The sequence below is a fragment of the Nansenia antarctica genome, assembly GCF_963989245.1.
Source record: "Nansenia antarctica genome assembly, chromosome: 1".
In the NCBI taxonomy this organism is placed as follows: Eukaryota; Metazoa; Chordata; class Actinopteri; order Argentiniformes; family Microstomatidae; genus Nansenia; species Nansenia antarctica.
The window spans coordinates 23,329,067-23,343,696 of NC_137674.1; the positions used below are offsets into that span (position 1 = coordinate 23,329,067).

Sequence of the window (14,630 nt, forward strand, 5' to 3'; positions counted from 1 at the left end):
CTAGCCTCTTTGAGTGTTTAGAAATCGGCCGTAGAACATAGGGTGGTTTCAGCAAAAACACCAGATTTTGACCAATAGACAGAGAAAACGAGCTTTTTCTGCAGAACGTTTTTTTTTTTTTTTTTTTTCTGCACTTTTTCTGTATCATCCGATTCTGAACTGTTTGAAGAGTCGCGCAATGGCCGCGCTGCTCCGCGATGCTCCGCGCCGCAATGCTCCGCGCCGTGTTTGGCACATACCCTGATCCGTTTCGCCATTTCTACAACCCACAGCAAGCCACTTCCTTCTCCAGGCTTTTATCGAACTACTGCCCCCATCTGGGACCGAAATACATTACACCCAAGTCTGAAATTCACTCGCTAGGTGTAGAACATGTCAATAACGCGATCCCCGCGAAAATTTTTTTTTTTTCTATAAGACGCCAATTGGCGTCTTTGGCAGTCAACGTTACTATTCTATAAGACGCCAATTGGCGTCTTTGGCAGTCAATGAGTTAATAAATATGACACTCCAAAAAGGTTTTACATAATGTTAAAGGATTTTAATTATTTTTCATCAGTTTCAATATCATTGTACAGAAAATGTTGTTATAGTACAGTTGTTCATATGTGTCATTGCTTCATCAGTGCTGGTTGTTAAAAAGGCTTCTGCTCTTCTCCTATTCAAATCAACTGTTCTCCAGTTCCGAGGGGTGGTGTGTGTGTGTGTGTGTGTGTGTGTGTGTGTGTGTGTGTGTGTGTGTGTGTTTGTGTGTGTGTGTGTGTTTGTGTGTGTGTGTGTGTGTGTGTGTGTGTGTGTGTGTGTGGGAGGAGGGGTGGTAGGTTTCTACATGTCAGAGTTGTAGGGGGTTGGTAGGGTCGTACCATGTCAGAGTTGTAGGGGGTGGCGGGGTGGTACCATGTCAGAGTTGTAGGGGGTTGGTAGGGTCGTACCATGTCAGAGTTGTAGGGGGTTGGTAGGGTCGTACCATGTCAGAGTTGTAGGGGGTTGGTAGGGTCGTACCATGTCAGAGTTGTAGGGGGTTGGCAGGGCATGGCTGTAACACAAGGACGATGAGAAAGCTGTGGGCCACAGGCTCCTCTCCCTGACCCTGTGACCTCTGACCCTGCGACCCCACAGCCCTGCCTGGACACAAACACGACTCACAAGATAAACAAGAAGCTAAGCTGTAGTCTGTCTAACCCTAACCCTAGCCCTAACCCTAGCCCTAACCTTAACCATAGCCTTAACCCTATTCCTAACCCTAACCCTAACACTAACCTTAACCCTAGTCCTAACCCTAGTGAAGCAGAATGAAAGGTTCTAAGGGGGAGGGGCTTCTGTGTCACATAACCACACTCAGGATCCACAGCCAGAGCACCAGGGGAAATAAATATGACATCATCATCCTAGAACATCTGACATCATCTGTCCCAGACTCTAACTCCGCCTCCTTCCTGTTCTGAGATGAGACAAGTCTTTGGGAGGAATCCTGTGAAGCGGAAAGAGCTTCCTACATGGTCAGGGGTCAAGGATCAAGGTCGGGGTCATGGTAAGGGTCAAGGTAAGAGTCAAGGTAAGGGTCAAGGTGAGGGGTCAGAGGTCAGGGTAAGAGTCAAGGTCAGGGTCAAGGTAAGAGTCAAGGTAAGAGTCAAGGTAAGAGTCAAGGTAAGGGTCAAGGTCAGAGTCAAGGTAAGAGTCAAGGTCAGAGTCAAGGTAAGAGTCAAGGTAAGGGTCAAGGTGAGGGTCAAGGTGAGGGTCAAGGTGAGGGGTTCAGAGGTCAGGGTGAGGGGTCAGGGTCAGGGTCAGAGTGGGGTCAGGGGTCAGAGTGGGGTCAGGGTTGATGCTTTCTAGAGGGGCTAGTTTTGAACACACAGAGCAAAGCAATGAAAGAGTTGCTTCATAATAATATTATTAATAATAACAACAATAATAATAATAATAATAATAATCATGATCATTATAATAATTATATATTACAGAATAGATCTCTTATAGTTCATTATATTTTTCACTTTAAAAGTTATTACAGTTTCTAATATCTCTCATGTTATTTTCAAATTAACATATTATCATAAATCATTTGATTCATTAGAGTTTTCTGTGATTCTACTGGGTCAACATTAGAACCCAATAGAACCTAGCTGTTGCATATTACTGGTCACATGATCATCTGGTCACATGCACCACTCCCTCCCTCCGTCCCCTGCTGATGACATCATCATAGCCGGCCGATCACCATGACGTCCACCACCTCCCCCTTGTGCAGCTCCAGGTACTGCTCCGTCTTGGGGGGCAGCATGAGGAGGCCGTTGGCGCTGCGCATGCTCATCAGCCTGCTGCTCATCTGGTTACCTGGGGGAGGGGGGGAGGAGGTTATTGACCAGGTGTATCTCCGTGGCAGAAATGGCAACTTCACACCTGAGGGCACAGTACCCTCCCATAGCATCTCTCCCCCCCCCCCCCCCCCTTTCCAGTGCTCTGGGCCCTCCCCCCCCCTCCCCCTCCTCACCAGTAGTCTGGGCCCAGGGCAGGGCCCTCTCCCCCCCCTCCTCCCCAGGGCAGGGCCCTCTCCCCCCCCCTCCTCCCCAGGGCAGGGCCCTCTCCCCCCCCTCCTCCCCAGGGCAGGGCCCTCTCCCCCCCCCTCCTCCCCAGGGCAGGGCCCTCTCCCCCCCCTCCTCCCCAGGGCAGGGCCCTCTCCCCCCCCCAGGTGGAGCGCTGGGAGATGTAGGAGCATGAAATTACCTTGAAGGATAAAGAGACTGGGGGGGCCCAGGGGGGCAGAGGGGGGGAGGGGCGGGGGGCTTAATGAGATTGCATAGTGGAGGTGGAGGAACCACAACCTAGGTAGCAGGGAGGGTCCGGGGGGGGGGGGGGGGGGGGGTGGAGCGCTGGGAGATGTAGGAGCATGGAGTATGAAGGCTCAAGGTAACAAATACTAACACAGGTAACACACACACACACACACACACACACACATACACATACTGACACACATACTGACACAGACACACATACAGACACACATACTGACACACACACACACACACACACACACACACAGACACAGACACAGACACACACACAGACACACACACACATACACATACTGACACACATACTGACACACATACTGACACACACACTGACACACATACTGACACACACACACACTCACACAATGACACAGACACACACACACAGACACAGACACACACACACAACCCTAACCCTGACCACATGTTATTGACACACACACACACACACACACACACACACACACACACACACACACAGTTGAAGTCGGAGGTTTACATACACTTAGGTTGAAGTCATTAACCCTCCACAGGTTTCATGTGAACAAATTATAGTTTTGGCAAGTCGGTTAGGACATCTACTTTGTGTGTCACACAAGTAATTTTTCCAATAATTGTTTACAGACAGATTATTTCACTTCATTTAATGACACTTAATTATTATAATTCACTATATCACCATTCCAGTGGGTCAGACGTTTACATACAATATGTTGACTGTGCTTTTATTAAACAGCATGGAAAATTCCAGAAAAGGGTTAGGGGTTATGTCAAGGCTTTAGAAGCTTCTAATAGGTTTCGAGTCAATTTGACTCAATTGGAGGTGGTGTACCTTTGGATGTAGTTTAAGGCCTAACTTCAAACTCTGTGCCTCTTTGCTTGACGTCATGGGAAAATAAAAAGTAATCAGCCAAGACCTCGCCCCCCGGCCAAGTCTGGTTCATCCTTGGGAGCAATTTCCTACCATCAGAAGGGTTAGATGTACCACGTACATCTGTACAAACAACAGTACGCAAAAACAAACACCATGGGACCACACAGCCGCCATACCGCTCAGGAAGGAGATGCGTTTCTGTCTCCTAGAGACGAACGTACTTTAGTGCAAAAAGTGCAAATCAATCCCCAGAACAACAGCAACGTTGTGAAGAAGTTGGAGGAAACAACAGGCACAAAAGTATCCACAGTAAAACGAGTCCGACATGGACATGACCTGAAAGGCTACTCAGGCAGGAAGAAGCCACTGCTCCATGACCTGAAAGGCTACTCAGGCAGGAAGAAGCCACTGCTCCAAAACCGCCAATAAAGAAGCCAGACTACGGTTTGCAACTGCACATGGGGACAAAGACCTTTACTTTTTGGAGAAATGTCCGAAACTGGAATGATGAAACAAAAACTGAACTGTTTGGCCATAATGACCCAAGCCGGAGAACACCAACGGGGGTGGCGGCATCATGTTTTTTTTTTTTGGGGGGGGGGGGGCAGCATCATGTTTTGGGGGTGGCGGCATCATGTTTTTTTTTGGGGGGGGGGCAGCATCATGTTTTGGGGGGGGTGGCGGCATCATGTTTTGGGGGTGCTTTGCTGCAGGAGGGACCAGTGCACAAAATAGACGGCATCATGAGGAAGGAAAATAATGTGGATGTATGGAAGCAACATCTCAAGACATCAGCCAGGAAGTTAAAGCTTGGTCGCAAATGGGTCTTCCAAATGGACAATGACCCCCAAGCATACTTCCAAAGTTGTGGCAAGAAAATGGCTTAAGGACAACAAAGTCAAGGTATCGAAGTGGCCATCACAAAGCCTTGACCTGAATCCTATAGAAAACATCTATAGGCAGAACTGAAAAAGTGTCTGCGAGCAAGGAGGCCTACAAGCCTGAGTCAGTTACACCAGTTCTATCATACGTCCATTCCTCACCAGAGAAGCAGCGCAACTCTTGGTCCAGACACTGGTCATCTCCCGCTTTCACTACTGCAACACACTCCTGGCTGGGCTACCCCCCTCTGCCATCAGACCTCTGCAGCTCATCCAGAACGCTGCCGCCCGTCTGGTGTTCAACCTCCCCAAATTCTCTCATGTCACCCCTCTCCTTCGCACCCTGCACTGGCTCCCGGTAGCAGCTCGCATCACATTCAAGACCCTGGTGCTAGCCTGCCAGGCAGCAAAGGGAACAGCCCCTTCCTACATGCAAGCAATGGTCAGCCCCCAACACCTTCCTGTTCACTCCGCTCTTCCACCTCTGCTGGCCGACTGGCACCACCGCCTCTAAGGGTTTGCAGCAGTCACACTACCCGGTCTCGACTCTTTACTGTCCTGGCTCCACGCTGGTCACTCCCTATCTTCCGCCGTAGACTGAATAATAATAATAATAATAATTGTATTTGTATAGCGCTTTTCCTGCAAACGTTGCAGCTCAAAGTGCTTTAATCATTATATAATCTTAATTTAATTATTTTGTAATTTAAAGGCAATATTAAAAGGATGGGTTTTTATAATCTTAATTTAATTATTTAGTCATTTAAAGGCAATATTAAAAAGATGGGTTTTTAGTCTTGACTTGAACATACAGGTGCAACTCAAACAATTAGAATATCGTGCAAAAGTTCATTTATTTCAGTAATTCAACTTAATTCAACCTCCCCAGGGCCCTCTCCCCCCCCCTCCTCCCCAGGGCAGGGCCTTCTCCCCCCCCCCCCCCCCCTCCCCAGGGCAGGGCCCTCTCCCCCCTCCCCTCCTCACCAGTACTCTGGGCCCAGGGCAGGGGCTCCTGGTGGTGCCAGGTCAGGATGCAGCGGTGGTACTCCGGCCGGGGGTCCAGCTTCACGTCACATGACAGCTGGGGAGAGACGCACGCTGATGACATCACACTCCAAACAGAACACACAACAGTGCAGAGTCAGGAGAGGGCTAGGTAAGGGCTAGGCTAGGGCTAGGGTGAGGGCTAGGTTAGGGCTAGGGCTAGGGTGAGGGCTAGGTTAGGGCTAGGGCTAGGCTAGGGCTACGGTGAGGGCTAGGGTGAGGGCTAGGTTAGGGCTAGGGCTAGGGTGAGGGCTAGGTTAGGGCTAGGCTAGGGCTAGGGTGAGGGCTAGGTTAGGGCTAGGGTGAGAGCTAGGTTAGGGCTAGGCTAGGGCTACGGTGAGGGCTAGGTTAGGGCTAGGGTGAGGGCTAGGTTAGGGCTAGGCTAGGGCTACGGTGAGGGCTAGGTTAGGGCTAGGGTGAGGGCTAGGTTAGGGCTAGGCTAGGGCTAGGGTGAGGGCTAGGTTAGGGCTAGGCTAGGGCTAGGGTGAGGGCTAGGTTAGGGCTAGGGCTAGGCTGGGGCTACGGTGAGGGCTAGGTTAGGGCTAGGCTAGGGCTAGGGTGAGGGCAAGGTTAGGGCTAGGTTAGGGCTAGGCTAGGGCTAGGGTGAGGGCTAGGTTAGGGCTAGGGTGAGGGCTAGGTTAGGGCTAGGTTAGGGTGAGGGCTAGGTTAGGGCTAGGCTAGGGCTAGGGTGAGGGCTAGGTTAGGGCTAGGCTACGGGCTAGGTTAGGGCTAGGTTAGGGCTAGGCTAGGGTGAGGGCTATGTTAGGGCTAGGCTAGGGCTAGGGTGAGGGCTAGGTTGGGGCTAGGTTAGGGCTAGGCTAGGGCTAGGTTAGGGCTAGCTAGGGCTAGGGTGAGGGCTAGGTTAGGGCTAGGTTAGGGCTAGGCTATGGCTAGGGTGAGGGCTAGGTTAGGGCTAGGCTAGGGCTAGGGTGAGGGCTAGGTTAGGGCTAGGCTAGGGCTAGGGTGAGGGCTAGGGCTAGGTTAGGGCTAGGTTAGGGCTAGGCTAGGGTTAGGGTGAGGGCTAGTTTAGGGTCTTTCTCACCCGGGCTTTGATGATGGTGGGCCGGGGGTCCAGGATGCCCTGCATTTTCCTCAGCGCCGGAATCACAAACAGGTTGCAGGTCACCACCGCCGACACCGGGTTACCTGGGGGGGGGGGGGGGGCGTTACTACAGCTCTGAGAACAGAGGCAGGATGGGGGGGGGGGGTTAGGGTTAGGTACGAGTAGGTAATGAGTCTAAATCGGTCTTGTCGTGTTCTTTGAATTGAAATTGAAAGAAAGAAAGCACTCCATTTCCCATGATTCTCGCGCAGAGTTTTGAGCTGTGGTGGGTGAGAGTGGTGGGTAGTAACCATGACGACGGGTAAGTATGACGACTGGGGGTGACGACGACAACGGGGGGACAAACGGGTGACTGGTGAGGGGGGGGGGGTTGCTATGAGGACTGTGGCACCTACTTCCCCTGGTGGGCGGGGCCACGGGCAGCATGTGACTGGCGTCAGCGTCGCTGATTGGCCCAGGCTCTAGCAGAGTGGCGCCTGTGTCTCTGAAGGTGAAATTACCTTGAAGGATAAAGAGACGGGGTCAGGGGTCACTACAGCTGAGGGGGCCGGGGGGGGGGCCAGGGGGGCAGAGGGGGGGGGGGGCCGGGGGCTTAATGAGATTGCATAGTGGAGGTGGAGGAACCACAACCTAGGTAGCAGGGAGGGTCCGGGGGGGGTGGGGGGGGGGGGGGGGGAGCGCTGGGAGATGTAGGAGCATGGAGTATGAAGGCTCAAGGTAACAAATACTAACACAGGTAACACACACACATACTGACACACATACTGACACAGACACACATACAGACACACATACTGACACACATACTGACACACATACTGACACACACACACACACACACACACACTCACACACTGACACAGACACAGACACACACTGACACACACACTGACACACATACTGACACACATACTGACACACACACACACACACACACACACACTCACACACTGACACAGACACACAGACACAGACACAGACACACACACACACACACACACACACACACACACACACAACCCTAACCCTGACCACATGTTATTGACACACACACACACACACACACACACACACACACACACACACACAGTTGAAGTCGGAGGTTTACATACACTTAGGTCAGTCATGTCAAAGTCAAATACACAGGGGGCCGAAATAAAAAAAATGGTACAAGTGGAGGGCCGGGCTGGTTCAATGTTTATTAAAACTCGCAATTATTGCACATATTGAACCAATACCAACAACACAGCCTAATATTGCACTTAACATTAATCATTAAATTAGCCTAAGTAAAACATAAATAAAATCAGTTGCAATATTTTCTCAAGGCTCTTTCAGTAATAAATTGAAAACGTTTTTTTTTTGCCTTCTTTTTTTTAACAGGTAAACAGCTAAATCAAATTTTCCTTCAAAGCTCAATGGCAAGATAAATGCAAAAATGAAACAGCATGCATTAAAAACAAATCAGTGTGCTGCTCTGATCCTCACCAATGACTGTCTTTTATAATAAAATTAGAAAAGTTAGTGCAAACTTGCTGACATACTCGGCGTTTCATTAGAGCAAAAGGCAGGGCTCGACATTGCGACTGTTTTGGTCGCATTTGCGAGTGAATATTTCTGTGCGACTTGGAAATACATTCAATAGCACCAGTGCGACTAAAATACTGAACTACTGTCATGCGCAGTGTACATACAACTCTTCTACCTTCTGTAGCCTTTGTTCTGTGTTCATATTCTTGTATTTGTCTTTCTGTGCGTCTGTGTGTTTCGTTGATGTTTCATAGTGCCTTCTTAAGTTATATTCTTTCATAACAGACACGCTGTCTCCACACACAAGACACATAGGCTTTCCTTTTACTTCTTTTCTTACTTTTTGCCTCCCACCTGTCTTGAAACCCCCTGTTTTCACCTTTCTTTTTGCCATTTTGGGGGAGAGGGAGATGAAAATTGACGGCGATGTTTAGGCCTCCACTGTCACTGTGCTGCTGCTGCTCATGACTAGTACTGAAGTGAAGAGAAGACGCGGGGTCGCGCTCGCGGGCACACAAGTAATTTTTCCAATAATTGTTTACAGACAGATTATTTCACTTCATTTAATGACACTTAATTATTATAATTCACTATATCACCATTCCAGTGGGTCAGACGTTTACAGACAATATGTTGACTGTGCTTTTATTAAACAGCATGGAAAATTCCAGAAAAGGGTTAGGGGTTATGTCAAGGCTTTAGAAGCTTCTAATAGGTTTCGAGTCAATTTGACTCAATTGGAGGTGGTGTACCTTTGGATGTAGTTTAAGGCCTAACTTCAAACTCTGTGCCTCTTTGCTTGACGTCATGGGAAAATAAAAAGTAATCAGCCAAGACCTCGCCCCCCGGCCAAGTCTGGTTCATCCTTGGGAGCAATTTCCTACCATCAGAAGGGTTAGATGTACCACGTACATCTGTACAAACAACAGTACGCAAAAACAAACACCATGGGACCACACAGCCGCCATACCGCTCAGGAAGGAGATGCGTTTCTGTCTCCTAGAGACGAACGTACTTTAGTGCAAAAAGTGCAAATCAATCCCCAGAACAACAGCAACGTTGTGAAGATGTTGGAGGAAACAACAGGCACAAAAGTATCCACAGTAAAACGAGTCCGACATCGACATGACCTGAAAGGCTACTCAGGCAGGAAGAAGCCACTGCTCCATGACCTGAAAGGCTACTCAGGCAGGAAGAAGCCACTGCTCCAAAACCGCCAATAAAGAAGCCAGACTACGGTTTGCAACTGCACATGGGGACAATGTGCACCCTGCACTGGCTCCCGGTAGCAGCTCGCATCACATTCAAGACCCTGGTGCTAGCCTGCCAGGCGGCAAAGGGAACAGCCCCTTCCTACATGCAAGCAATGGTCAGCCCCCAACACCTTCCTGTTCACTCCGCTCTTCCACCTCTGCTGGCCGACTGGCACCACCGCCTCTAAGGGTTTGCAGCAGTCACACTACCCGGTCTCGACTCTTTACTGTCCTGGCTCCACGCTGGTCACTCCCTATCTTCCGCCGTAGACTGAATAATAATAATAATAATAATAATAATTGTATTTGTATAGCGCTTTTCCTGCAAACGTTGCAGCTCAAAGTGCTTTAATCATTATATAATCTTAATTTAATTATTTTGTCATTTAAAGGCAATATTAAAAGGATGGGTTTTTATAATCTTAATTTAATTATTTAGTCATTTAAAGGCAATATTAAAAAGATGGGTTTTTAGTCTTGACTTGAACATACAGGTGCAACTCAAAAAATTAGAATATCGTGCAAAAGTTCATTTATTTCAGTAATTCAACTTAAAGGGTTAAACTTAGATATTATATAGACTCATTACATGCAAAGCGAGATATTTAAAGCCTTTATTTGTTATAAATTTGATTATTATGGCTTACATCTTATGAATGAAAACCCCAAATTAAATATCTCAGAAAATTTGAATATTACATGAAATCAATAAGAAAAGGGTTTTAAATACAGAAATGTCAGCCCTCTGAAACGTATAATCATGCATATGTACTCAGTACTTGGTTTGGGGCCGTTTTGCATGAATTACTGCCTCAATGCGGTGTGGCATGGATGCTATCAGCCTGTGGCACTGCTGAGGTGTTATGGAAGACCAGGATGCTTCAATAGCGGCCTTCAGCTCTTCTGCATTGTTCGGCCTCATGTCTCTCATCTTTCTCTTGGCAATGCCCCAAAGGTTCTCTATGGGGTTCAGGTCAGGCGAGTTTGTTGGCCAATCAAGCACAGGAATCCCATGGTCATTTAACCAGGTTTTGGTACTTTTCGCAGTGTGGGCAGGTGTCAAGTCCTGCTGGAAAATGAAGTCAGCATCTCCATAAAGCTTGTCTGCTGAAGGAAGCATGAAGTGCTCTAAAATGTCCTGGTAGACGGCTGCGTTGACTGTGGACTTAATAAAGCACAGTGGACCAACACCAGCAGATGACATGGCTCCCCAAATCATCACAGACTGTGGAAACTTCACACTGGACTTCAAGTGTCTTGGGTTGTGTGCCTCTCCATTCTTCCTCCAGACTCTGGGACCTTGGTTTCCAAATGAGAGGCAAAATTTGCTCTCATCAGAGAAGAGAACTTTGGACCACTGAGCAACAGACCAGTTCTTTTTTTCTTTAGCCCAGGTCAGACGCTTCTGACGTTGTTTGTTGTTCAGGAGCGGCTTTACAAGAGGAATGCTACATTTGAAGCCCATGTCCAGGATCCGTCTGTGTGTGGTGGCTCTTGATGCACTAACTCTAGCCTCAGTCCACTCCTTGTGAAGCTCCCCCACACATTTGAATGGCCTTTTCCTGACAATCCTCTCCAGGCTGCGGTCATCCCTGTTGTTTGTGCACCTTTTTCTTCCACACTTTTTCCTTCCACTTAACTTTCTATTAATGTGCTTTGATACAGCACTTTGCGAACATCCAACTTCTTTCGCAATTACCTTTTGAGGCTTTCCCTCCTTGTGGAGGGTGTCTGATGGTTTTCTGCACAACTGTCAGGTCAGCAGCCTTCCCAATGATTGTGAATTCTACTGAACCAGACTGAGAGACCATTTAAAGGCTCAGGAATCCTTCGCAGGTGTTTTGGATTAATTGGCTAATTAGAGTGTGACATTTGAGCCTACAATATTGAACCTTTTCACAATATTCTAATTTTCTGAGATATTTAATTTGGGGTTTTCATAAGCTGTAAGCCATAATCATCCAAATTATAACAAATAAAGGCTTGAAATATCTCACTTTGCATGTAATGAGTCTATATAATATGTAAGTTTAACCCTTTAAGTTGAATTACTGAAATAAATGAACTTTTGCACGATATTACATTTTTGGGAGTTGCACCTGTATGTGCTGAGGTTGCATCCCTAATGTAAACTGGCAGTGCATTCCACAATTTGGGTGCACAAAATGAGAATGCAGCCTCACCAAATCTCTTCTTTTGTACATGTGGTACACAGAGAAAACCAGCGTCAGAAGACCTGAAAGATCTATTGGGCTGATATGCTAGCAAAAGGTCTTTCAGATATTCTGGTGCTGTGCCAGTGAGAGCTTTATAAACAAGCAGAAGACCAAGGGTTGAAGACCTCCATCTCTTCAGGCTACACCTTAACTATCTCTCCTGAAACCTCTCCATCCCCTCTACAGTTTCTCTGCTGAATATAAAAACAAAACATAATTCTTCCTTCTGCTAGCATTATGACTGCCAATGGCCGAGCAGAGATTACTTTTCTTGCAATGACTGATGGACAGATGATTCACTTACTTAGATAAATGTATTTGTTGTAAGTCGCTTTGTATAAAGGTGTCTGCTAAATGCCAAAAATGTAAATGTAAATAGACAGATAGGCAGGCAGGCAGGCAGGCAGACAGGCAGACAGGCAGGAAGCCAGGCAGACAGACAGACAGGTTACCTGGTAAAGCAAATATCAGTTTCCGTGTTCCATCAATATCCACTGTGGCAAATGTGGTAGGAAGACTAGAAGAAGAGAAGAGAACTGTGTAAACATCGTGTACAGAGATCAGCATGGTGAAAATAGTGCAGATACTTATTTATTCTCTACAGTGGTGGTAAGACTTCTCCATCACAGAACACTACTCTGACCTCCTCCCAGACAGCTAAGAGCCATGGGCTGATCACAGCGACAGCACACTCCTGTGGATTCTTCCTCTAGTCTACAACATCAGTTGTCCATCAGTTGTCCTCTCCACAAGCCCTCACCACTGGGGTCCCCCAGGGCTCTGTCCTAGGACCCTTACTCTTCTCCCTCAAGTCTCTTGGCTCGGTAATTTCCTCACATAGTTTCTCCTACCACAGCTACGCAGACGACACTCAAATCTTCCAGTCTTTCCCCCTCTCTGACTAACATGCGGCAACACGTGTCTCTGAGTGTCTTGCAGACATGTCTGCTTGGATGTCAGCCCACCACCTCAAGCTCAACCGTAACAAGACTGAGCTACTCTTCCTCCCTGGGAAAGCCTGCCCTCTCCAAGACTTCACAGTAGAGAACTCTACTCTAACCTCACCCCAGACAGCCAAGAACCTCTGGGATATCCTCGACACCACTTTTATCCTGTGCGACGAACATCCCAGCGACAGCACGCTCCTGCAGATTCTTCCTCTACAACATCAGAAGGATACGTCCATTCCTCACCAGAGAAGCAGCTTAACTCTTGGTCCAGCCTCTATGCGGATGCAGCAGTCACTCTACCAGATCACGTCTGTTCACTACCCTGGCTCCCCGCTGGTGGAACGAGCTTCCCCAGACCTCCATCTCTTCAGGCTACACCTTAACTGTCCCACCTGAGACATCTACTTCCCCTCTACCTGTACAGTTTTTTTCTAGTGTCTTAATAAAATAAATAAAAATAAAACAATAAATAATAATAATTCTTCCTTCTTCTAGCACGACGACAGCCAATGGCCCCAGGTCTGAGCATAGATTACATTTCCCTGCTCTGACTGGTGGATAGATGATTGACTTACTTAGTCAAATGTATTTGTTGTAAGTCGCTTTGGATAAAGGCGTCTGCTTAATGCCAAAAAAGTTAATATAAATGTAAATGGATCCCTGTGTGTGGTTGATGATCATGCAGAGGATCTTCCCAAGCCTGCTGACAATGTTGAAGAGGTTTGATATTATGCCAATTGGAATTTGACATCTGTGAATTTTATCATTTCATTTAGGATGCTGTCAAAACCACAGGCCTTCTTGGTTTCAAGTGATTTTATTTTGTCTTGTACTTCTTAGTCTAGCGGGTTCTGGTAGTCTTTTATTGTTGACAAAAAACTTTGTAGTTTATCTTGTATGTGTTTTTGTTATTCTTCTCTATTGGACCAAAGAGATTAGAGAAGTGGTTCACCCATATATCTCCATTTTGTTCCTTTGTTTAGAGTGTTTAAAAACATGTTGGTCTCTTTTTTTCTTTACTGTATTTTTATACTGTTTTAATGTTTCACCATAGTGAAGACGTGTGTTCTGGTTGTCTGGGTCTCTATGTTTTTGGTTTGATAGGTTCCTTAGTTCCTTTCTGAGGTTTTTACATTCGACATTGTCAATGTCAAACCTATTTGCTATGCTATTTTTTGGGGCTTTTCTATTTGAGGCCTTTAGGTTTGATAAGGAGGCTGAAAGGTCAAATAATAATAATAATAATAACTTTATTTGTATAGCGCTTTTCCTGCAAACGTTGCAGCTCAAAGTGCTTTAATCTAGAAAAATATGTGTGGTGGCCTGGGAAAACCCTTCACATGGTGGCATTTTGACATTTTCATTTTTTTATATTTCCATAAATTAGAAGTTCTCAGCTATTCATAACTGGTTGAATGACTGAGATAGCCCTTTATTTAAAAAAGTTATGAGCATTTTAATGTATCATGTCAAAAAAAGTGAAAGGTCATTACTACCCCTTTCTCCTCCGGGTCGGGGGAGGAGCCTATGCAGATCGGCCGGTCTCGTTTGTCTGCTTGTGATGCGGTGTTAGTCTGCTCGCCTCGTCGGTATGCGAGGGACAGATCCATTTGTGTGTCTTCTAGTTAAGATTGTATTACTTTATGCTTATTGTGAGCATCAGTAAACTGGCAATAACACAGGTGGAAGTATCGTCTCTCCTTTCGCTCATGTGTGCGTGCGTTGCTTAACTGAGAATGAGACACGTTCAACGTGACGTTGTTTCTCTAGCAAACTACCCACCACAAAAACATAAAAATAAGTACTTTCTCTTTTGTTTTCTTAAAATGTTTATTCACCATAATGTAGTATGGAGTTCAAAGTACTAGAATACCACATAATATCAAAATCGCGATTTCCATCTATTTTTGCTCTTTGCCACAAACGAACGCCAGCGACATCCGACGGGTTTTCCCAGGCCACCACACATATATTATTAAGGTTTTCTACTGGCCTGTTTACACCTTCACTGTTGCATTGAAAGT

General features: G+C 46.9%; 1 protein-coding gene across 1 annotated transcript in view; it reads right to left on the reverse strand.

Moving 5' to 3' along the window:
- Nucleotides 1–752: 752 nt before the first annotated feature.
- gphna (gephyrin a) overlaps nt 753–14,630 on the reverse strand; it is a 40,235-nt gene continuing 26,357 nt past the window's right edge. Inside the window, exons 21-24 of the mRNA XM_080537723.1 lie at nt 12,102–12,173; nt 6,637–6,763; nt 5,535–5,631; nt 753–2,334 (exon numbers count right to left, since the gene is read on the reverse strand). Of these exons, the coding sequence (XP_080393849.1) occupies nt 2,201–2,334; nt 5,535–5,631; nt 6,637–6,763; nt 12,102–12,173 (430 nt within the window). The 3' untranslated portion in view covers nt 753–2,200. The remainder of the gene's footprint in view (nt 2,335–5,534; nt 5,632–6,636; nt 6,764–12,101; nt 12,174–14,630) is intronic.